This window comes from Pipra filicauda, unplaced genomic scaffold, assembly GCF_003945595.2.
Source record: "Pipra filicauda isolate LSUMZ 115617 unplaced genomic scaffold, ASM394559v2 scaffold624_size210082_pilon, whole genome shotgun sequence".
Lineage (NCBI taxonomy): Eukaryota > Metazoa > Chordata > Aves > Passeriformes > Pipridae > Pipra > Pipra filicauda.
In genome coordinates this window covers 49,148-72,653 of record NW_024104781.1, presented here as the reverse complement: position 1 = coordinate 72,653, position 23,506 = coordinate 49,148, and the positions used below count along the sequence as shown (strand labels likewise).

Genomic DNA, 23,506 nt, shown 5'->3' with positions numbered 1-23,506 from the left:
TCTGATGTCTTAACCTTCAAAAATATTTACTCCAAACAAAACACTCTGCACACCCAAGGGGTCAAACTCCAGTAGTTGTGAACAATGCAGCCCTGCACCCTCATGTTTGGATTCTCTTCATGTTGCATTTAACATTGAACCTTTGCCCAGAATTTAAATGAAGATGGAGTTTCTGTTTATATCTTTAACTGAAGTCTGGTTTGGGCTCCATTAGCATTTTGGCTCCCGAGGGGTCATCAATCCAACTGAAACAATACATGTGCGTTTCAGGTCACATCTGTGAAGGAGAACGTGCCCTGCTCAGATCAAGGCATCCCATTAAAGTCTGCAGCCCATATGTGTGGCTGCCAAGGAGCAGCAAGGCAGCACATGAAAGCAGCCCAGTATGAAAAGGAGCAGAGCATTGTCTGGGCTCGCAGATCCTGGGCCACGGGAGCTGTCCCTGATGTCTGAACGTGGCTCCCGGGGCTCAGCTCTGCCACCGGCTCCGTACGGTTCCTGCCTGTCCCACCGTTCCCATTCCCAGGCACTCTGCCCAGCCATCAGTCTGCCTGCACATGCTCCACTGGGAACAGCTACAGCCCACAACAGGAGCCCCATCACTCCCTGTCCTACTCAGCAAAATGTGAGAACGTGCGAATCAAAACTAAGAGGTTTCAACCACCGGGACTGTCTGGTCTGCTCTGTTCCTCCTTAGAGGAGTCCCAATTCAGTGTTAGCTTTGAACAGAAATCCTTCCAGCCATGCCAGAAAGATGCTGCAGTTTCACCCCCTCACTGTATAGAATCACAGAATCGTAGACAGGTTTGGGTTGGAAGGGACCTTAAAGCCCATCTCATTCCATCCCCTGCCATGGGCAGGGACACCTTCCACTAGCCCAGGTTGCTCCAAGCCCTGTCCAACCTGGCCTTGGACACTTCCAGGGATGGGGCAGCCACAGCTTCTCTGGACAACCTGTGCCAGGACCTCCCCACCCTCACAGCCAAGAGTTTCTGGCCAGTATGCCACCCAACCCTGTCCCTGGCAGTGGGAAGCCATTGCCCCTTGTCCTGTCACTGCAGGCCCCTGTCCAAAGTCCCTCTCCAGCTCTCTTGGAGCCCCTTTAGGCACTGGAAAGGGCCCCAAGTTCTCTCTGGAGCCTTCTCTTCTCCAGGCCCCAACTCTACCAGGATGTACACCCCAGTTTCGGGCAGTGATGAGCTGCACAGAAGTTTTTGCAGGGAGGTGACCCCTGATCCTCACTGCTGCACCATGCGCTTGTCAAGCAGCCCTGTGCACCCCAGCCCCCCTGCAGCCCCCCTGGGCCACAGCCCTGGCATGCAGTGGGTGCAGGGTTGGCGTGCTGGGTCACCAGGAGCGCTGCATTTCACAGGAAGCTCCATTTCAGGTCAGTGTGGCCACTGAAAAACAGCCCATCCTCTGCCATCTGCAAATGGAGCAGGACGTGGAGCACAGGGAAACTGCAGTGGAGCCCCCAACACCCCATGGGCTGAGTACACACAGCCCATGTGAGCTGGGGAAGAGAAAGAAGGGGGAAGGAAGGAGGAGGAAGAAGAAAAGGGAGGAGGAAGGGGGAGAAGGGAGCTCTCTTACCTTGGTACTGGGAGGGAGACTCTGACGGGCGGCTGTACTTGTGCTTCTTACCATCTTTCCAGTCTATGGCTGAGACAAGAAACAGAGCATTTGTGTGAGGGAAAGGAGCCAGGTAATGCACCCTTCAACACTGCCTGCTTTACAGGCCCTTCAGAGGAGCAGAGTGAGCTCCCTGTTGTGCCCCCAGGTGACATGGATGATTTGCCCCCATCTCTGGGGTGTGCTCCCTTCCTCCCCACAGCTCATGCACATACCTGACACAAGGTACCTGCATTTGCACCTTGGTCCCTGCCTAGTCCCCACCAGCCACTGTTCTCCCCCAGTGATCAGCAATAAGAGAAAGAGCAGTAAACTGCTAGAGCTCCATCATTTTAGCCATGAGAAGAAGAGCTCGAGAGAACAAACACAACAGCCACTGAAAACGGCTCACATGGATCTTGGGCACCGAGAAGTGGAGCCTGAATCTCTCCTTGGGTATCAACTCCCAGTCATTTCCCACAAACAGCCTCGGCCCTCTCTGGAGATGGGGAGAGGACCTCCCTGAAAATCTGCACAACTGCCCTTTCCACGTACAACACCGGGTTTCCACGTGTCCTGCCCAGCTCAGAGGAGAGTACAGCAAAGCAGCACCAGCTCTGGAGAGCAGCTCATCTGAGCTGCCTTTGCTCATGACAGCTTTGGGCCTCAGAGTTCCAAAAAAATTAAAGTTCCCAAAGACAGCTCTGGAAAGGGACAGAGCAAGGAGCAGGGAATGCTCATCCCTGCCTCCAGCAGCCTCCAGCCCAACGGAGGGATGGCAGACCAGGCTCACCCTGAGCCACCTCCTCCACCTGCTGCTGCTTGACTGGGCACCCTGGGAGTGCTGCTGCACTCCAGCTCCTTTATTTTACAGAGCACTTTAGGGCTACTGTAAATGACAATTTGGCAGTGCCCTTTGTGGTGCCTTGCCCCCACAAAAAGCACTTCCTTGTGAAAGGAAGGACAACAAAAACAGGAAAAGTTTCAAAATCTCCTGACAAGCAGCTGGGAGAGGCAGGCTATGAGCTGCTGCTGGAGTGATCTGGGGTGTCTTAACGTGTCTGGAATTGCTTTTGGACAATTATTTTTGCAATCTTCTCTTCCTGACATGCTCTTTTTAGCACAGTGGACAGGATGGCATACAGGTTTTACAGCTCTGGAAAGTGATAGAGCAAGAAGCAGGGGATGCCCACCCCTGCCTCCAACAGCCTCCATCCCAACAGAGGGATGCCAGATCAGCATCCCTTAAATGAACATGAGGGACATATGGAGTGTGGCCACAGTGTCACCAGTCAGACCAGACAAAGAACCTCCTTGGAGAGACATAAATGAATGAAAAGGATTGAAGGACACCCTTCCTACAAATGCATTACCATGAAGGACAGTATTCTGCCACCTCCCTAAGAAAGCGAGAATAAAGGACATAAAGTATTTAAGTCAGAAGCAAAGAGCCCCCTGGGTGGGTAAGGCTCCCCTCAGTCCTGCAGGACAGCTCTAACAGCATCTGTGCACTCAAAGGAGCCTCTCACCACACTCTGCAGGTGAAGGTACATTTTGTTCTTAACCTTTAACATGCAAAAATCCTCATTAAGCATGATACAAAAGCAGCAGAGAGAGAGAGAGAAACACAAGAATTTCTGCAGACAAATAAAGAAACAGTGAAAGTTCAATGCATTATTAAAAAAGCAGGTAAGTAGGACAGAAACCCACGTGTGCACGATGCAGGTGTTGCCTTTGCAACCTATGTCACAGCACTGGCAGCACAGGGCACACAGCCAGGCTGGCTGGAGGCACCAGGCTCCATGAGCCCAGAGAACAAGCTGTGTATGAGGCTAAATCCAGTCAGCCCAGTCCACAGCCACACTGCTGACTAATCAACCTGCCTCCTTTATTGCCAAGCCCTCCAGCTGCCTCGCAGCAGGGTCTCCCCACTCCCTGCTCTCCTTCATTTATTTTCACTTCATTAAAGGACAAGCAGTGTTAGGAAGAGGCTAATGCTGCTGTAAGATGAACCACCACAGAAGCAAAGGAGACACTTAAAAAAAATAAGGGAGGAGAGAAATGGAGCATAGAAATCTCCTGCAATAAACCTTGGGAGTGTGGAGCAGATGTGAACAAAGAGCTGTGGAGGATGCTCTGTCCTCCTGCCCTCCCTTCCCCCAGCCCCGGGAGCGGGAGCGTGTGATGAGATCACTGCAGCCCAAGGCACAGGCAGGGCACAACACCAACGGAAATCAATAGTTCTGTGAAGCACAAGAAGCCAGAGCAGCTCAGCTGCAGGCAGCAGGCTCGGCTGCACCCTTTCTGTTGGGGATGCACATCCCAGGTAGCACGTGTGGGGCTGTGAGGGGCCGAGGGACACGAGGGAGCCTGGGACAGATTTCCTCTCCACAAGGTAGGCTGGTCCCTGGTTTCATGCCTCATTAGAAGGGGGAGGCCTGTGCCAGCAGAGCCAGTTTGCCTCACACTGGGAGCACTGGCAGATGGTGTGTGCCGTGGGTTCTGCAGAGCACCCTCGCTGCTGACACCGCACCCCAGCTCCCGACCAGCCCTCGGCTGTGCCCAACGTCACCGCTCACCTTTCTGAGGGCCTGGTTTCCGCATTCTACCACCTGCTGCTGTCCTGCCCCGGAACTGGCTTGCTCTTAGAGAACTGAAGGTGTCTAGGACAAAAGAAATAAAGATGAGAAAATTCCCCATTCTGGAGCACACTGAACCATGAACTCATCCCACAGAGGAGGAAGCACATGCTCTGTCACCCGGGGTTGCACAGAGCACTCACAGTTCGTGTCACCCCCTGAAACTACAAAACTTCCTCCAATTTGTGGACAACTTCAAATTCATGGCAGCAGGAGCAGCATAAATAAGCACAAAGAGCACATGCCCATCTCTGTGCTCACCCCACAGTGGGTCTGGAGCGTGTGTGTGTGGAAGGAGAGGCTGCTCCCACTCACTAACAAAGGGAAGCAGAGCTGAGATTTATGAAAGAAAACACATGGAAACATAACATTAATTCTGGCAAAGCAGCACAGCAATCCCCAGCTCTCCACTTGCAATTCAAATTGCTCATAGAAGTTCTGGGGAATAAGGATGAGAAACTGGACAATGATCCAGGAAATACTTTTGCTGTTAGCACTGCCCCGAGTGTCCAAGTTGTGCTGCAAATTCTTTTTTCCTGGTTGGAGGAAAACTGGCTGGACTGTCCCCAACAAGTAGAAGCGTTTGCATTCTTGTTATAAGCAAATATTCCTGAGAATCAGGGCTCTTGGGAGATGTGTGCTGGGCACATAGAGGGTGCTCAGTGCCTGGCACAGCCGCTCTCCCAGGGCAGTGCCCGCTGCACACACCGAGCCTCACCAAGGCCTGCCAGAAAATATCCAAATGAATGGCTGAGCCACAAACAAGCCCTCGGGAAAGGCAGGAAAAGCATGTTTTGACACTCCACTAACTAATGAAAGATTAATTGTGTCAATATAACTCCATTTTGTTCACAGTGGGGCAGTCAGGAGGAGGATGGAACAGGAAGCTGTCTCAGGACACAGTGCCGAGTCGCTGCTTAAAGGGTTATTTACAGCTCCAACTTGGCAAGAAGTTGGGATTTTGAAAACCAAGCTTTTTCCAAACCTAAGAGAAATAAAGACTTTAATTTTCTGCAACAGCACTATAAACTACAGCCTTTAGTTGCAACACTGAGCAATACTCTGAGAAGAAAAATACGGAAGGAATTAAATACTAAAGGAAAAAAATCCCTGGTTGTTTTTTAATCCACATCAAGAGGTGCACAGTAGTCACTTATTGCCTCTCTTCTAAATACTGTGTGTGTCTGTACACACTTGTGAAAGGAGTAAAGTTTCTTTCCCTTTCAATAGTGGAAGGTAACCCACATGTGAAAGATTATTTACAACATTTAAAGCTTCTTTTCATAATTTTCTTCATTCATTTTTATTAAAGACTAGCAGTCTGTCAGGAAAAGTCCTCCAGACATAAAACCCAGGCCGAAAGGTGTTACATAAAGGCACCAGACAAGCATTTGCGATCTCTGGCACTGCCCCTCTTCTGTCTGTGGGACTTTCTGAAGCGCCTACACACACAGGATTGTGGAAGCCTGTGGCTAGAGACGAGGGTACACTCCTGCACCCTCCACTCTCAGGCAGGGAATAACCCTAATGCGGCTCAGGGAGCACCTTCTCACTCTCTACAGCTCCCTGACAGGACAGTGGAGCCAGGTAGGGTCAATCTCCTGGGTAATCAGTGACAGGAGAAGGGGAAACGGCCTCCAGTTGTGCCAGGGGAGGTTCACGTGGGACATCAGGAAGAATTTTTTCACAGGAAGGGCTGTCAGGTATTGGAATGAGCTGCCCAGGGAGGTGGTGGAGCAGAGTCACAGTTGGGAAGGACCCAAAAGGATCATCCATCCAACCCCTGGCCCTGCACAGACACCCCAACCATCCCACTCTGGCCCTCAGAGCGTTGTCCAAACCCTCCTGGAGCTCTGGCAGCCTTGGGGCTGTGCCCACTGCCCTGGGGAGCCTGGGCAGTGCCCAACCAGCCTCTGGGGGAAGAACCTTTCCCTGAGATCCAGCCTGAGCCTGCCCTGACACAGCTCCAGCCACTCCCCTGGGTCCTGTCACTGGTCACAGAGAGCAGAGATCAGAGCTGCCCCTCTGCTGCCCCTGGGTTTTACTAACACAGGGCTTGGGAATTGATAATTCCCACTGATTGTAATTTATAGTTGCCCAGAGGAGCTGTAAAATCTCCACCCTTGGAGATATTCCAAATATCACCAGCTGCCTCCCCAAGCAGCCTGATCTAACCTTGTAACTGAGTCTGATTTCAAAGTCAGGCCAGCTCTGCATGTGGTGCTGGACAGACAGCCTCCCTAAGCTCCTTCCAACCTGAAACACCCAAGGATTTTATCTCCCTGACAACAGACTGGAAGGCAAGAGGAATCACTGTAAAGGTTTCACCAAGGCTGAAATGCCCCAGTGAGGACAGATTTCAGTGCAGAGGGAAGAAAGGGACTGGCAGCACAGGCACTCAGGCCACTGCAGGACAGGAGCACCGTGGTACCAAGGGACAGGGCCTTTGCTCCGCTCAGGCACTGCAGAGCAAAAAAACGTGGAAGTACTAAATAGTAGGAGATACAGTTTGGTATCTAAGGGGGGGGAAATGATCCATCCACAGAGACAGATCTGGAATGACCTCAGACACAAACATGCCGCTGCTGGGCACCCATTGGCTCGGCCCATGGCACAAAGGACACAATCTTACTGCTGCATGAAACGAAGCCTCTGAGATTCCCACAGCCCAGCACACACTGCAACGCTCCATCTCCAGAACCTGACAATTATACAGAACTGCACACCGGAGTTAAAACTCCCCTTGTTTTCAAAAGCTGTGTTTCTCCTGCTTGTGGAGATCAAGATAATCTCCCAAGCACGGACCACAGTGTTAGTGTTGGTTTCCAGAATTTATAGCCTGAAAGGACAGATCAATGTGCAAATTCATTTCGGCAGGATGCTACCTTAAAAATGGAAAAAGGCCAACTGATTTGCTGCCTTTAGTAGCAGATAAAGTGCCTTTCCCACAGTTTCAAACAACTTTCACTCACCGAGATATCAAAAGTGCCCAGGGCTCCACTGAACTGTCATGGGCTCTAGTTCCCCATCACTCCTCCAAGACAGCAGAGTCAGTACAAACACTGCGGCATAGCAAAACCTGAAAGCAGAGAGACAAAATGAAAAAGTTTGCATTTAATTGCAGAAAGGCTACGTTACTAGCTGCATTATTCATGTTCATATTTAATTCATTTAAAACATCCAAATTTAAATTTAAAGACAGCTGTAACGAACATTCCCACTTGCCATCGCAAAGCAGCGCAGAACTTGACACAATTTAAGTTCAGCTTGCAGTGAGTACACGGGACTGCGGCTCTTAAACACCTTTGATATGAGTAAGATCACATCAACTGAGCTGATAGAAACTAGTTCAGCTTTTGTAAAATGAAACTATCACACAAAGGAGGATTGAAAAGACTAGACCTGATTAGTAATGAAAAGGAGAGAGATCACATGAGAGGCACATAAAATAATGAGTAGCATGAAGGGAGTGAACTGGGGACTCCAAATTATCCCTTCCCAGGGCAGCAGAGCAAACCTACAAAACTAAAAACTCCCAAGTATATACCAGGGAGAAGGAAATGTTTATTGGAAACTAACAGATGTGCAACTTTGTCACGGAGGAAGTTGTCAAGAGAAGCAAACCTTTAAATAACCTTAAAAATGACAAAGACATCAAAAAGCAAATGAGCACTTATAATGGTATCAAAGTATAAGATGCACAGGCCAAAGGCACCCAGACCCCAAGCAAGAGCTGAGTGAAGGTGGGGTGCACAGCTGGACCCTGCCCACCACATCCCTGCCTCAGCTGGACCCTGCCCATCACCTCCCTGCCCATCACATCCCTGCCCATCACATCCCTGCCTCGGCTGCTGGGTTTGGTGAGGAAAAGCCAAGCCCTTGCCTGGCTGTGGGTACCGGCTCACAGCAGGAGGCAGGACACCAGCTCGAGACATGGTTTGTTCACACCCTGGTGACCCCTGTGCTGGGTTACACCGAGTTCCACACCTCTGAGGCATGGCCTCTTTCCTTGGGCAGCAGAAAGGCAGCCAGGGCTGGAAGAGTATCCCAGGGCATGCCCAGCTCTGAGCGTGGCTCCCTCTGGCAGCCACAGAGCACAGCCCACAGCACAAGCACTGCTGAAATGCATCTTAATCCAATTAAACTCTCACCCCCACTGCTCTTACCAACAGGCTCTTCCAAAAGCTCATCCCTAAGGGGAGACAGATTCAATTTACCTGTGCCAGATTGGAAGGGACCTGCAGGGTTAGAGAGGAGCCTGCTCCGCAACATTCTTCCCCCAAATGTGGCAACTGCAATGGCAGTAAAACAAAAATGAGAAAATGTGGGTAGAAGACACTGTCCCGTCTCTGCAGACCTCACGAGATGCATGTAATCCCTTTATCTCCAAAGCCTCCGCTCCTTCGGAGCGCATAATTATGAAAAGAGTTAAAGCTGAGGCTCTTAATGTCTCTTCTAGGCACTTCTTTATTCCACTCAAGGCACCAGTCACATCTGAATTATTTCCTGGGGTTGTTTGGACTTCCTATTATACAGGGATGATTATGGTGAACCTTGGGATGGAATCCAAGTTGGATCTCAGCATTACCATGTTTGATTGAAAGGGGAGCTGAAGGTTTGTTGACAGTGTGCCAAGCTTCAAACCTCGCTGGACAATGCTGCTGCCAGCAGGCCAGAGGCTTCCAGAGAGGAGAGGGAGAAAACTACCAACAGTGAAGCTGAAAAATGGTTTTATGAGGTCAGATGCATACCCCACAGATTAAGATGGGGGGGAAAAAGGGAACTGTGCATATTGCCAGAGGACTGTGAGAATGACGCTTCTTGGAAATCCCATGGGACAGCCACGAGAGAATCCTGATGGTTTCTCAGGATGCAAAGCGCCTGGAGTCATTGATTTTTTTCCCCACGAAAGCACAGGTCTGGAGCACCATGACCACTGCAGCCAGTAAAAATCCCTTCCATGTAACCTCTGCTTCAGCTGAGGTTTCCCCACAGTCATCTTTCCATCAAACACAATTAGTGTTTCCAGCAAGAAAGAGCTGTCCTTTATGATTCCCTCAGGAAATGCCAGGGCAGCACTGTAAGCTCCTGCCCATCGTGGGTGACGGTGCTGCTGCCATTCCAACCTCCCAGCTGGAGGCTCTGGCTGTGCCAGGTCCTGTTTCAGCTCCGTTCTGGAAGCCCATCTGTGCACCATGGGTTACATGGGAGCATCCAGTGGCATCTCAGCTCCATGAGAAAACCAGCACAGACACATGATAAGCAGATCATTCAGTCATAGAATTGGAAGGGACCCAAAAGGATCATCCATCCAACCCCTGGCCCTGCACAGGACCATCCCCAACAATCCCACCCTGGCCCTGGGAGTGTTGTCCAAACCTTCCTGGAGCTCTGGCAGCCTTGGGGTTGTGCCCACTGCCCTGGGGAGCCTGGGCAGTGCCCAACCAGCCTCTGGGGGAAGAACCTTTTCCAACCTCAGCCTCCTCATTTAACATCTTTTGCCATTTTTAATCTCTGTGGTGGAGAAAGAAAGGCACTTTCAGCCTACCTGAGAAATGAGAGGACTGTCAGTGCACGATCTGACACCTCTGATCACTTTTGGTTTTCACAGCACACTTGACTCAGATTTCTGCCTAACCTGTGGACACCAGAACTTTTGCTGGTCTAAACCCACAAACCCCAGGTTTTCCTCTCGATGCTCTGATGAGCTGACTGACCTCTCTCCTGGGCAGAAGCCAAAGACCAGCAGGCAACTGCCAGGACTGAGCACCAGGCTGCTCGGAGCCAGACATGCAGGCAAGGAGTCCTAAACCTGAATGCCAAACAAATGCTTATGTGGGACCTGAAGGAAACTCTCAGGAGTGGAGCAGCTGCAGAGTTTGAGGAGGGGAGTCAGAAGTTTTCTTGACCAATGAGTTAATTTCCTTCCATCTCCCTGTTATCATCCTCCTGGACAAGAGTGGAGTTTTAATTCTCCTTGTCTGTGCAAAGCCACATTTTTGGCAGCTCCAAACAAAGGCTGATGAAGCTACAGCACCTCTGGAAGCACCTCCCCTGATCAGGGGGAGGTGTACTGTACAATGAATGCTGGTATTTCCATCTGGAGTACTGATCCCCTCGTGGGAGCTGAAATACCTGATGGCTGCAAACCATTACTCCTCTTTCTACCAGAAGGATTTTGTGTCATTTCCAACATCTCTCTTTCTCTGGAACTAATTTTATCTTTCTACCATGTAAGAACTGGACTGATAAACTCCAGACTTCACGACAAGCTCCTCACAAACACATTCTTGTGTTAACACACTGAGGTGTCTCGAAGATGTGATCACAAGTAACACACTTCCTCAGCCCCTGAGCCAAGTCTCAGGGGAGCACATATTTTAACAGACAAAAACACGTGAAGAACTTGGATAGATCATGTCTGTACAATGAAAATATTAACTTTATTACTTCCTTTTGAACACCTTCAGGGTGGAAGGGAGAGGAGATGGGTCAACCTCCTAGAAAGTGGCAGCTGGACCATCAGACACTGCTGAGTTGAGCTCAAGGGATCGCCTTCAGCATGAGTGTGAAAACCAGGGACCAGTGGGAGGAATCATCACCATGAGGGAACCTACAGCAGTTACCACTGCTCATGACTGCAGAGGAAATGAAATAAAACCTTGCAGGATTCCAGTAAAGGTTTCCTTCCCTATCAAAAAAACCCTCAGCATGGGCCTTGGCTCAAACCAGAAATATCCTGATGTGTATCACTGTGAGCAGACCTGGCTCTCCATGAAGACTCAAGAGGCTGCAATAAAGACAAGTTTGGCCCACTCCAGGAACAGGATACCCAGGCTGAGAGAACTGAGAGAGGAAAGGGCTTAGAAGAAAAGCCAGGTGAGATAATCTGGCTCGAGTCTGCTAAAGGAAGCCCCTTAACAGGATGAATCTTCTCAGTACATGTTTACTGACGAGCTGGGAGTTACAGTCATCCTGCTCCACGGCTGCCATTTCTGTAGAGAGGGGGAGTGGGCCCTCCAGCCCCTCAAATCCCCCTTGGAAAGATGGGGCTTGACTGCTGTAAGAAATCCACACACTAGGGAAAAATCAGAACTGCTTTTGTTCTAAGACTAGTGTTGGTTTGTTTCTTAGAACCCAAACCCATTCCCCTCCCTCAAACAGAAAGAAAACAGTGCAAAACCTAAAGCCTTCCCATTCAGGACAACATGGAATCTTGGAATGGTTTGGGTCAGAAGAGACCTCAAAGATCCTCGTGTTCCAATCCCCCTGCCATGGGCAGGGATATACAGCACTCAGAGGATCCTGTGCTGCTCCTCCCCTGGCAGAGCCATGTTCAAGGCTTGGAGCTAAGGCCTGGGCTGCCTCCCATTGTCAGGGACAGGGAATGGCCCACCATGAACACAGACTTAAGCTAATCATACAAATCCCCTGTGACCACAGCTGAGGTTAAGGCAGCTTCACTGTGCTCCACAATCATTTCAGCGACCCCTTCATGGCTGGTCCTGCTGCTGAAGTCACTCTGAGGTTCTGTGTCGCTGTTGTTCCCCTGGGTGAGCAATGCCTGTGTCCCACATCCCCACGTAAACGAGGCCACCAGCACCATGGCTGTCCAAAACTGCTCTGCACAAGCTTAGGGAAAAGCGGCAGGTCTCTGTTTCTGGGTGTTAAGCAGAGACATTTCTGACCTGCACCACCACTGTACCTCAGTGGAGCTCTCCCAGGTGCACTGCAACAGCACCCAACAGGGAGGACTGGCTTTTTGGGCAGCTGAGGCTCCTGTTCCATATAGAACAGGACTTCAGTGCCATATGGCAAGAACATGCCAAAGCAAGCAAGTCAGTCTGTGTGCCTTAGGCTGCTGTTTCTGCCACTGAACCATCTGTGTCTCAGCTATTTGGTGTCAGCACAACTCACACAGCTAAAAGTTCAAGTCTCCTGCTTTTAGAAGAGCAATGGCCTGGGTTACAGAGTGGCATGGCAGTGCACCCAACATCCACTGAGGACACCTGGAAGCAGAGGAGATTATCATGCACGGGCCACTGTAGCCTGATTCCAGCCTGTTCTGACCATCCCCTGATGACCAGGGGCCAGGCCACAGGCCAGTTCTGCACATACCTGGGTTTCCTTTCATGGCAATCCCAGGACCATGGAGAGGTGTGGAATATGGTGCACCCCACACACCTCTGGGCTGGGTCATGCCTCCCCCACTGCCCAGGGACAAGCTGGAGGGTGCCCACCGAGGGCAGGGTGTGATGCAGACCCCCCCAAGGGGACACCCAGCCCAGGGGGCACAGCGGGGAGGCCAAACTGCTGCAGGCAGTAAAGGAAGTTTTGCAGCAATGGGGCTGTTTCAGTGTGCACTGAGCCCCAAGCCAAAGCCAAGAGCTATTACTGAAAGCAGATGGCTTACAGGGGACCTTGAAATGGGATTCTGCCTGTGGCAGTTACAAAGTCACCCCACACAAAAGCACACAATAGGATGTTTCAGTCTTTAAATAAGAATTTAAACAGGAGTACATTAAAAACCAGTGCATGGTTTCCATATCATCACCAGACAGGCCAGTAGAGCCCCCCTCCCACAGACAACCATGGCTGCTTTCCCAGACAGCAGTTACACATGTGATGGATGTGGCCCCAGAATGGGCTCCAGTGTGGAAATGCTGCACAGGTCAACATCCAGTATATATATCTCTATAAAAAAAAGTTTAATTAACCTTATACTTAATTCTCTACTGGACTGTATCTTATTAAAAAATAAGCTCTTTATGGGATGAAAGATATGGGAGGGGAGGATCAGGTGGATAAATATATACATGGTTTGTAATATTAACTAATGAAATAAATACAACTAAATGCCAGGACAATGTATTCCCTAGTAAGGGGAAACAGGAGGCAATCCAGAAAGGGCTCTGACTTCCAGTCGTGTCTCTATTGGAAATGTCACGACAGAGTGAACATCGATGCTGCAAGCAGGCTGTGAGAACTCCTCAAAGAAGATTTTGCATTAACTATTTCTAGTAATGTCAGTTTGACACAGTTTCAGCAGAACATCCTCAGGAGACCATAAGCAAGGAAAGGCAGCTTGAGGGGGAATAAAAAACCAAAGGGATGGTAATTAGGGGACAAAACAGAAATGTAAATGAGGAAAACCTTGGAAAGAGACGGGAAGGAGATGACCCAGTCCCTTACAATACCCTGTACCTCACAAGCACAGGGGAGGAGGATGATCCTCAGGGACAGACACATGGGGGCAAAGGTTTCCACTGAAACGGCAGGAAGGGAGATGAGAGCTCCAGGAGCAGAGGAGAGCAAACCAGCCCTGAGGAAAAGGTGAGAGGCGAAATCACCACTCTCTAATGAGCTAAATATTGAGATGTGGGGGATGATGATCATTACATACACCTACAATTACATTTTCCTTCTGCTTTCCTTCTATAACCAATCCTAACAATTAAATGGAATGCTTAGCAACGTCCCTTGGGAAAATACACTGGATGAAAACTGTCATCCTGAAGCCTCTGATGGCATCAAAGCAATCACTGAGCGTGTTACTGGAGTGTGCAAGGTGCTCTCTTCCCTCATCCAGCACAAAGGAACAACCTTCCCTGGAGTTAAGTATTTCTTAACTTCCTGGGGTCCAGCACCAACACAAGCATGTCCCTACTGACAAGGGGTGGGGGTCCCACGACTTCAGTCACACTCAAGGCTGAATTCTTCACAGATCCATATACAAACCACCATCCCTGACTGAACAGCCACACAGCCAACCTTCCCAAACCTTCCAAATACAACTCTCTCTGCCCTCCTGAACCTGCTCTCTCAGAGAAGGCAAGGTAAAATGATCCCTTTAGTATATATATATATATATATATATATAAATCTATCCTTAGAGTGACAAAACACAGGGTCTCCCTGCCAAGCAGCAGAGCCAGACTCACAGTCAAGCTCTCCCCTCCAGCACTCCCAGTAACTGATTCTTCTTGTGCAAACGGAGGACAGATGAGAAACAGTTCCTACTGATCTGCCCCATCTGCTAAAGAAATGAGAAAGATAAAATATCCAAACCCTCAGGGTATGGAGCAGAGCCACAAAACCTTTATTTACCTCTGCTAGAGCTGAAGAGGAGTCGGTCTCTGCTACTTGGAGCACCGAGACAGAGATAATCCAGCCCTCACAGGGGGAAAGAGGGACGTCAGGGAGGGTGAAGGGAGAGGCTGTGCCATTCCTCCTGGTGCCTGGCCCTCTCTGGCCCAGCAGCAGCCTGCCAAGGCAAAGGGCTGCCCGGGAGAACAGCTCCCAGAAACTCACTGTACCCCAAGGGAATGGTGTGTCAGGGCAGGAAACAAGCATCTTTGTTTTATTTTCTCACTCATGTAGAGAGATATTAATTTGTCTGTTTCTTAGGAAAAGGAAAGGAAATTGCAGCAGTGCAACATGTCAAGAGAAACCAGGCTCACTGAGGATGGGTATTAATTACTGCTTGCTATTTTTATCCTGTGTATAACTCTGGTCTCATCTATGACTTAAGGAGCTAAAATCCCAGGAGCCAAAACTGTGTATCTACTGAAATAGGTGAAAGATCCTTTACAGGGCGTAAAGTCTTGATAAAGAGAAATTCTAACAAGTGCCCATCAAAATTTCAGTCAATTTTAATAAGAAAAGAAAGAACAATCTAGCAGTACACAGAAATATTATCTCAGGAGAATTACTCCCAGAGAGGAAAAATCACTAGCCAGTTCCTGCAGGAAACCCTGAACAGATGGCTGTTAATTATGGAAAGAAAAAGTTGTTAGGCTGCTTTACATTCCTGAAGGGCCAAGAGTTTGGACAACTAAAAAGTATACTTTGAGGCCCTTCACTGTTTTCTGTACAACACACAGTAGATGCCAATAAAAAAAAACAACAAACCATGACCACAAGCAACCAAGAGTCCATCCTGCAGCTCTGCAAGTATGTTCAGTGTCTGCCAACGAGCTAATGAAAACAAGGCCCTCTTACAGACTGTATCTGCTCGACATTCAAGTACCTGCTGGACATTTTGTACAGCTTATAAAGCCATAAAATATCACAGGGCATTTACAGATTTTCCAGCTGACAACGATATGAAATAACTGAGCAGTCATGGAACACTCCGAGTCCTCTGGGCAGGCAGAGGATAACACTGAACAGACACTGCCACACACACAACTGGAGACTCTGCCAGCACTGGACAAGATGAGATCAAAGCTCCGGGTGATGGACAAGGAGCCAAGATTCCAAAGCCATCCCTTAGCCTCACTGTAATGCTGGAACAACAGCCCAGATCTACAGTGCAGGGCTTGGACAATGCCCAAGTGGAAGCAGTTCCTCCTGCTCTCTCCAGGCACAGCAATTCACTGCCAAGGGAGCCACTACCTCCTGCCATGCTGGGGACATGTGGATACAGCCACCCAAACCCCTCCAGGCTGGGGCTGTGGAAATGACAATGTGCACTTCCCCTCTGGAGGCACGGGAGCAGCCAGGAGATGGGCCAGCTGCCAGGGGTTATTGCCCTCGAGGTAGGAGTCAAGGGCTCCAGGTAAGCACCAAGGTGGTGGCCTCGCTGGATAGAGCTGATACCTGCTGCCAGTCAGTGATAATATCCTCTGGATGGTGTCAACTGGACATAACATCAGGCACAGCAGGGACTCTGCTACAGAAAAATATCAACATTTTATTGCACACAAGGACGTGCTAAGCACCAAAACTCGAAAGATTTAAATTTCCATAACCTAGGGAACAACATGGGAACCATGTATTATCCAGTTACTGAACTAGGAACCACTTCCAACACAGATGTAAACTAACAACAATCACAACATTTCATGGCTGGTGGCCCTTCACTACATCAGCAAGTCTCAGTTCTCCACCCAAAGCTGACACTCTAACAGAGATCCCACCTGAAAATACTTTTCACTGATGCCATACTGCCTCAAGAGTTATTTCCTTGAAGAGTGTGACTAATAACTTAGGACACCACTTGATGAGGAGGATGTCTCCATGGCCTTTTTGAAGGCGGGCACAAGCTCCCCAGATACCAGAAAATTTGAGTTGGACTCATGCCAGCCCAAATGCAGCATCCCAGCTCCTGGTTCAGGGCTGCCTCACCCTGGGCCTGCAGCCAGAGAAAAGCAGGGAGTTTGACACTGCCAGGTACCTCTCACCAGTGCCACAGGTCTGGAGAGCTGGTGTGTGCACACACAGAATCACTGAACGGCCTGGGATGGAAGGGACCTTAAAGCTCATTCCATTGCAGCCCTGCCATGGGCAGGGACACCTTCCACTAGCCCAGGTTGCTCCAAGCCCTCTCCAACCTGGCCTTGGACACTTCTAGGGATGGGGCAGCCACAGCTTCTCTGGGTAACAACATTTTGAACTAATGGTTTTTAATGACTGTTAATGACTAATGACTTTTAATGACATCTTCATAAAATGTATCACTAACTAAAACTCTTTAAATGTTCAAGACATGCATTTTGCTACAGAAGTATAAGACAACTGGGGAATTTGTGATATACAATTTTAATAAAACCCATGTCACCTCATGCACCGCATTTTCCGTGACATGAGCACAGATCCAGGACTGTTAGTCATGGCCAACACAACACACGGATCTGGGACTAGGGCTGCCCAGCTGCCACACATGTGTCATTAAATCCACAGCAGTGCCCGAGAGCCAGCAGATGCTCTCTGAGCACAGAAGGGAAAGGCAGAGAGGAAGATCAAACCCTGCACAATGATTGCTTTTACATTTACAGAATTTTTCTTCTCTTTGTTAGCCTGCCAAAGAGAAGGTGAAATGTTGAAATGATGGGGTTAAAGTGCAGCAATACCGGCCTGAAATCAAGCAAAGCTTCTTAATCTCAGAATAGTCAGGCACTGGAATGGATTGCTGAGGAAAAGTCAGAATCACCATCATTGAAAATCTTTAAGAAGAGTTTAGACAAGCTTCTAGGAAACACTACATGTAGGTGATCCTTCAAGGTCACTTCTAGAAACACTGAAACCACAAGACTTTCTCCATAAGCACCTCTCTGATCACACAGCCACTGCACTATTTTGATGGACTGCAGCATCTTTTTTAAGATTTGCTGGAACAAGAAAAAAAAAAACCAAAGCAACCACAGCCAGCATGCAGGGAGCAGCAGTCTCTGGGCTGCGGGAACAGTCACTGGACTTATTTTTAGAAAGTGGAATTGGTACAACTTCCTCTTCGGTCCTGACTCCATCAGCTCTTCTGCCTGCTCTTCGTCCCTTCGCTTAACTAATGTGGAGAGAGCAGAAGTTTCTTCTCCCTTATGGGTGCCACCTGGGCAGGAAAGGCAAAGGCAGGGAGACAGCCAGGGCAGGCAGGGAGGCTCCCACAGCCGGGAGGAGCAGGGGGAACACCAGCTGTCCCCCCACTCGCTGCTCACACAGCCCCACGCTCCCAGCACTGCCAGCGCGGGGGGACAGGGCTCGGCGTGGGGGAGAAGGCAGAGGCTGCTCCAAACGGGAAGGGAGAGAGGCCCAGGAGCAGGGATAAGGTGTGGCCATGGCACGGGGAGGTGTTCCAGCACTGCCTTGTCCAGGTGGGTGACAGTGGGGTGACTACAAGCAGCAGCCAAAGGGACCGTGGCTCACTTGGTGGAGAAACGCCGGACTTCGCCCCGTGCAGCCTCTGCCAACACTGAACTCCACAGAAGCATCCTCCAGGTCCCCCCAGGCACAAATCCCACTTTTCCCAGCAGGACACTTCCCTGGAGTCACGCATCAACAGCATTCTGGGGAGATCAGAAGGTGCACCTATTCCCCTCACCCCCAAGCAAACTGCAGCATGTGTCACTCCAGCAAGGGATGAACCGAACTTGTTCCCTTGTCACAACACCCAGGAGAAAGGACCTGGCACAGTGTCCAGTGAAACCCTGGAAGGGCCAGGAGAGGGGAGGAATAGCATGAAACTCAATGGGCAAAGATTGAGCTTCACAAATTTCCACTGGCATCTCTTTCTACAGTTTCCGCTGCTGAAAACAAACCCGAGCCACGGGGAGGTTTCTGGACTGTTCACACTGTCACTCTGGGTAACAAGCTCACTGAAGCTGGGTAACTCAGAGCTCACTGAAGCTGGGTAACTCAGAGCTCACTGAAGCTGGGTAACTCAGAGCTCACTGAAGCTGGGTAACTCAGAGCTCACTGAAGCTGGGTAACTCAGAGCTCACTGAAGCTGGGTAACTCAGAGCTCACTGAAGCTGGGTAACTCAGGGCGCATCAGCTGGCAGGAGGCACCTCCAGGAGTTCTGCTGCTGACTGTGCTAACACCATTCCATTTACAACATGTACAAAAAAACTTCTGACCAAGAAATGGAGAGGGGAAGGATGTATTTCAGAAGCACAAGCTTGTCCCAGGGAAAAACCAGTCCTGCCCTGAACTGCCATGCCAGCTGCCTCGTGTTGGTAATGGCCACATCGATTCTGCTCTGCTCTTAGTTCCTTACCTCCAGTGATGACACTAACCAGACCCTGGAGCTGCAGGGTGACTTCCCAGCCCTCAGGAAGCCAAGTGCTTTCGGCTCCTCTGCCGCAGCTCAGACATCACCCGTCCATCTGGCCTGTTGGACACGGCTGCCACGCAAACAGCCAAGGCAGCAAAACGGACGTTCATCTTTTCCTTCAGTTCTCAGCCAAATTCTTGATTTTTTTGCTCAGGATGAGTCTGCATAAAAGCGTGAGACTCTGCCCAGTGAGAGCAGCATAGACACAAACTCTGCTTAAACCCCTGCTGCAGAGGCAGAGACATTTGGTAGGTGTCTGAGTGAACCCTGCAGACTGCAAACCGTGTATCACAGCATCTAAATCTGCCAGAAGTGGTGTGTCAGAAATCTCAGTAAAAGAGCTAAGTATTATTCTGGGTTTTTAAGGGAATTTAATGTAGATAGAGATCTCTAGGAATTAAAGTTTTCAGCACCAACTCTCCTGCTCACAATTGAAACTACCTCTGAAATGCTAAGGGACATGGACACACAGGACAGAGCACAGCTTCACAAAAAGGACGAGGTGCTGATCTCCAGTGCTCAGGTGCTCCTACCAGATACTGGTCTGACACCACCAGTCCAGGTCACTAGGCCTGTTTGCTCCAAGCCCGTGAGACCTGGTGATACAGAAGGAAGTTTTCTTGTGCTTTCTGCTACTCTCAGACCTGTACTGTCAGCTTAAACACTGAGCAAGTGTTTTATAACAACCTCCACTGTTAGGTATTGAAGCTGAGTAAGAAGAGTTCTTCACAAATAAACCAAAAAACCCATTCCTTTAGGATTAGGTCCCGTTATCCTGCAAATAAAGTGAGATGAAATGTTCATGTTGCAGCTTGGAGTGCAGGTGCTACACCAGGCTGTAGAGCTGGGTGAGGGAGGGGTCAGAGTTACAGTTCTGCTACACTGAGAGTTTAATTGTGGGGATCATTTTTACCTTGGCATGTCTCTGAATTACATATATGCAGAAGCTTAACCACCTTGCAAGACAAACTGGCAGCCAGAGCTGCTGCTCTGCCCTCAGTGCATCTTGCCTCATTTCTCAGGGACCCCTCCTTGTTAGGAAACTTTTCAAACATAAATGGAGGCATAAACGACTCCAAATCTGTTTGTGTCACCGCAAACTGACTTTCAGTTGTAGGCAAGAAAAAGAAAAGGAAAAACGACTGGGGGCTACATGCAAACATTACTATTCAAGAACCCCAACTAACTCAGCCCAGCTCAGAGCCCTGGTCACCAGCACGCTGCTCCAGGAGCAGACAGGAGCTCAGGAGCATGCAAAGTCCTCTGTCAAACACACAGTTCAATCTGCAAATCTGCAAACATGTGATCTGCATTTCTTTTCACACAACAGTACTCAGACATACCCAAAATGGGGTCATTTGGGCCCATTATTACAACTGCTCTGCAGAAGCCCCACTGACACAGTCCTGCCCCGACTGACCACGGCGCTTTAGGCAAAGTGTGGATGGAAGCAGAGCCCAGCGAGGGGCAGAGATCAGCTGGGCAGACAAGCCCATGTGAAAAGAGCAGAGAAACAGAGCTTGGTCAGCTCAGGAAGAGAAGACAAAGTCTTCAAATGCTTCAAATTGAACTGCAGAGATGTAGGGAGTGGAGGGATGGAGGGATGTAGAGTGCTCTCCACGTGCTCTGGAGCTCAGAGAAGGAAGAGGTTTAAAGTGACAAAGATTTAGATTAAACACCCCAAAACCCCTCTCTAATGGTGAGGAGGCCCAAGTGTTGGCATACATCACCTGCACAGGATGTGGAATTGCCAGCAGGAAGAGCCTTAGAAGAAGAACCATTACTTGAGAAGGGTTTAGACTTGTGTACCTGACCTTAGTCAGTGCTGGGAAAAATGAGGACATCTCTGCAGGTCCTCTGTGTCTGAGGCCATGAAACAAAGTTTCAGAGAAAGCTTTAAATTAGACATAGGGCAGGGACACAGCTCTCGGAGCACTCTCACCCTAGACTGAAGCACAGCTACTTGATGAATAACATCATCATTTCATACCCCAACAGCATCTTTCACTTGAAGACACCTAATTGTCCTGCAAAATTCATTAAGTTTCTAGAGAAGTGCGCCAAGAGCTAAACTTTATAAAAATTTTAGGCACAGGAAAAGCAGGGGCACAGGCTCAGCACTTGCAGGGGGTGCCACTGGGCCTCCTGTTCTAAAGTCTGCATTTGCTTTCTTTTAATTAGTTAATCACCTGATTTATTTCATACCAAATATTTGACTGAAAAGCAGATTATCAAGGTGCAGAACTGTCACTTGCTGAGATGCAAATACCAAACCAGGAGGACCAAGGTGCAGCATATCTCTCTCAAACAAAACAGGCTCGAACCCTTAACTAAATAAATCCTTTAAATAGCACAGAAATACCTGCATTTCCCTTCTGCCCTTTTGTACGGGACTCCCTGATTTCCATCTGCATTTTCATACCATCTACTGGGCAGATCCTGAACTACCCGCTGGCACATGGAGGCCCTGCAGGGCTGCAGCCCACGGCAGCTTGACCCAAGCTGAGCCCCCCACGAGCCCAGTTTTATTCCCCATATTAACACCAAGCACAAGACAGTGCCTGGGATGAAGCACCATCCCATACCCCAAATATTCCTAGCAAGTGCATGGGGACAGCACAGCCTGGCCAGCAGAAGTGTGAGGGTAAGGAGAGGAAGGCAAGAGGAGGAGGAGGCCCAGCCCAGCCCACGCCGTTGCTCAGGCGCTGAACCGAGGTGGGAGAACATCTTCCCCCAATATTACTGGCTGCGAAGAGCAGCGACCACATGGCTGTTCCCAGCCACTCAGTGCACGCTGTTTACTATAAACAAAAACAGTAAACAGAAACTCAGCCAAAAAACCAAAGCCGGGACCCCGGACCTGGGTCTCCATACCCTGACTTTCCCCATGGAAATAATTAGTTTCACATTCAGCCGCTGAACCCAAACCACCCAAGGCCCGAGGGAGCCAAGCTGCTCAGTGCATCCCAAACTGGGGCCGCCTGTTTGGATTTGCCAGCTCTGCCTTCAGTCATCCAAACTGCTGCCACAGTTTCACACGGGAGCTTCAAAGAGCCTGCGGATTAAACCTGCGCGGCAGGAGCCAGCCGACACGGGGGTTATTTTTAAACATCTCAACTGTGCACGAAACGCTCGAATGTTGTCTCACTCCCAGCTCTACCCCGGCACCCGGCTCGGGGGGGCTGCGAAGGAGGCGCAGATTTTCCCCAGGGATGGTGGTTATGGGGTTTCTCCGGCAGGTCCCGGGGGTCACCCCGACACCTCCAGCTGCAGGATCCCGCGGGGGTCCCGCTCGGAGCACCGGGGTCCATCCCCACACCCCCGGGGTCACAGGACGGTGTCACTGAGCCCGCAGGGCTCGACGGGGAGGAAGGGCACAAACCCCCCGGGCACAGCCCGCAGGCGGGGGCCACCCCCCGCAAAACCCCGGCAGCTCGTCCCGCTTCCCCTTTCCTGCCGGGAGCGTCCGGCCGACACTGAACGGCGCCGGGGCCCGGGGGAGGCTCCGGCCGGGCCAGGCACCGCTCCGAGGCCTCGGGGCGAGGCGGCACCGCGGCTGCCCCAGGCCCTGCCCGGGGACACCCGGCAGAGTAACAAAGCCCTGGAAGCGGCTTCCCCGGGAGCCACAGCCCGGCCGGGCAGCGGCGGGGCCGGGGGGCCCGCGGGGCGCTGCCTCGGGCCGGGGGGGGCCGGGGCCGGGCGGTCCCCAGCAGGTGCGGGCGGTGACAGCCGCCCCCGGCCCGGGCACCGCGCGGAGGCGGCCGGGCCGCGCTGACAGGCGGGAGGGCATCCGGGCCGGCTGAGGGCCCGACCTTCGCCCGCCCCCGTCGCGCCTTCCCGGGCCGGGCCGGGCCGAGCCGCCCCCTCACCTGCGCGGCCGCCGAGCGCTGGCGCTGCTCAGTCCCTCGGTCCCTCAGTCCCTCGCCGCCGCCGCCGCCGCCATGTTCGCGCTGCGCAGGGAGGCGGGGAGGGAGCGGGGGGGAGCGGGAGGAGGGACCGGACAGCCCGGCCCGGCCCCGCCGCCGGAGCGGCTCCGGGGACAGCGGGGATGGGGGGGCCGAGCGGCCGGGCTGGGCTCGGGCTCGGCTCGGCCCGGCCCGGCTCAGGTTCGGCTCGGCCCTCACAAATTCCCCCCGACCGTCGCTGCCGACTCCGGACTGTCCTCCCTCGGGGACAGACCGCCGTGCTCACTCCGGGCACGGGGCAGACCCTCAGTGTCTTCCCTGTGGGGAAGGGACCCCCGTGTGCCCACAAGGGCCCCTCTAGGGCGGGGCAGACCCCCACCGTGATCTCCAGCCTGGGAACAGTCCCCCCGTGCCAACTCAGGACCCTTTGGACCCCACTGTGAGCCCCAGCCTGGGGACAGACTCCCCTGTGCCATCCCAGCACCGCTGGTGCAGGACAGACCCTCCGTGAGCCCCAGCCTCAGGATGGGCCCCCCGTGCCCACCCAGGACACCCACCCAGGACACAGGGGCACGGGGCAGATCCCCACCATGATCTACACACCTAGAATGGTACCCCAGTGACTGCCCAGGACCCTCTGGGCATAGGGCAGAGCCCCACTGTGACCCTCAGTCTGGGGATGGACCCTCTGTGCCCATCTGAGACCCCCTGGGTACTGCAGAGTGATGTCCATCCATGTCTGGGGCCCCACTGGAGACAGCCAGGCCCCACACAGCACAGCCAGGTCCTGGGGATAGGC

General features: G+C 51.2%; 1 protein-coding gene across 3 annotated transcripts in view; it reads right to left on the bottom strand.

Annotated features, from left to right (window-relative positions):
• The window catches only part of SCMH1 (Scm polycomb group protein homolog 1), a 70,160-nt gene extending 47,396 nt beyond the window's left edge, over positions 1 to 22,764 (bottom strand). For all 3 annotated transcript variants that reach the window (XM_027717937.2, XM_027717938.2, XM_039388215.1), the window contains exons 1-4: positions 22,672 to 22,764; positions 7,223 to 7,329; positions 4,191 to 4,274; positions 1,594 to 1,662 (exon numbers count right to left, since the gene is read on the bottom strand). In XM_027717937.2, the coding sequence (XP_027573738.1) occupies positions 1,594 to 1,662; positions 4,191 to 4,215 (94 nt within the window). In that variant the 5' untranslated portion in view covers positions 4,216 to 4,274; positions 7,223 to 7,329; positions 22,672 to 22,764. The remainder of the gene's footprint in view (positions 1 to 1,593; positions 1,663 to 4,190; positions 4,275 to 7,222; positions 7,330 to 22,671) is intronic.
• Positions 22,765 to 23,506: the final 742 nt, after the last annotated feature.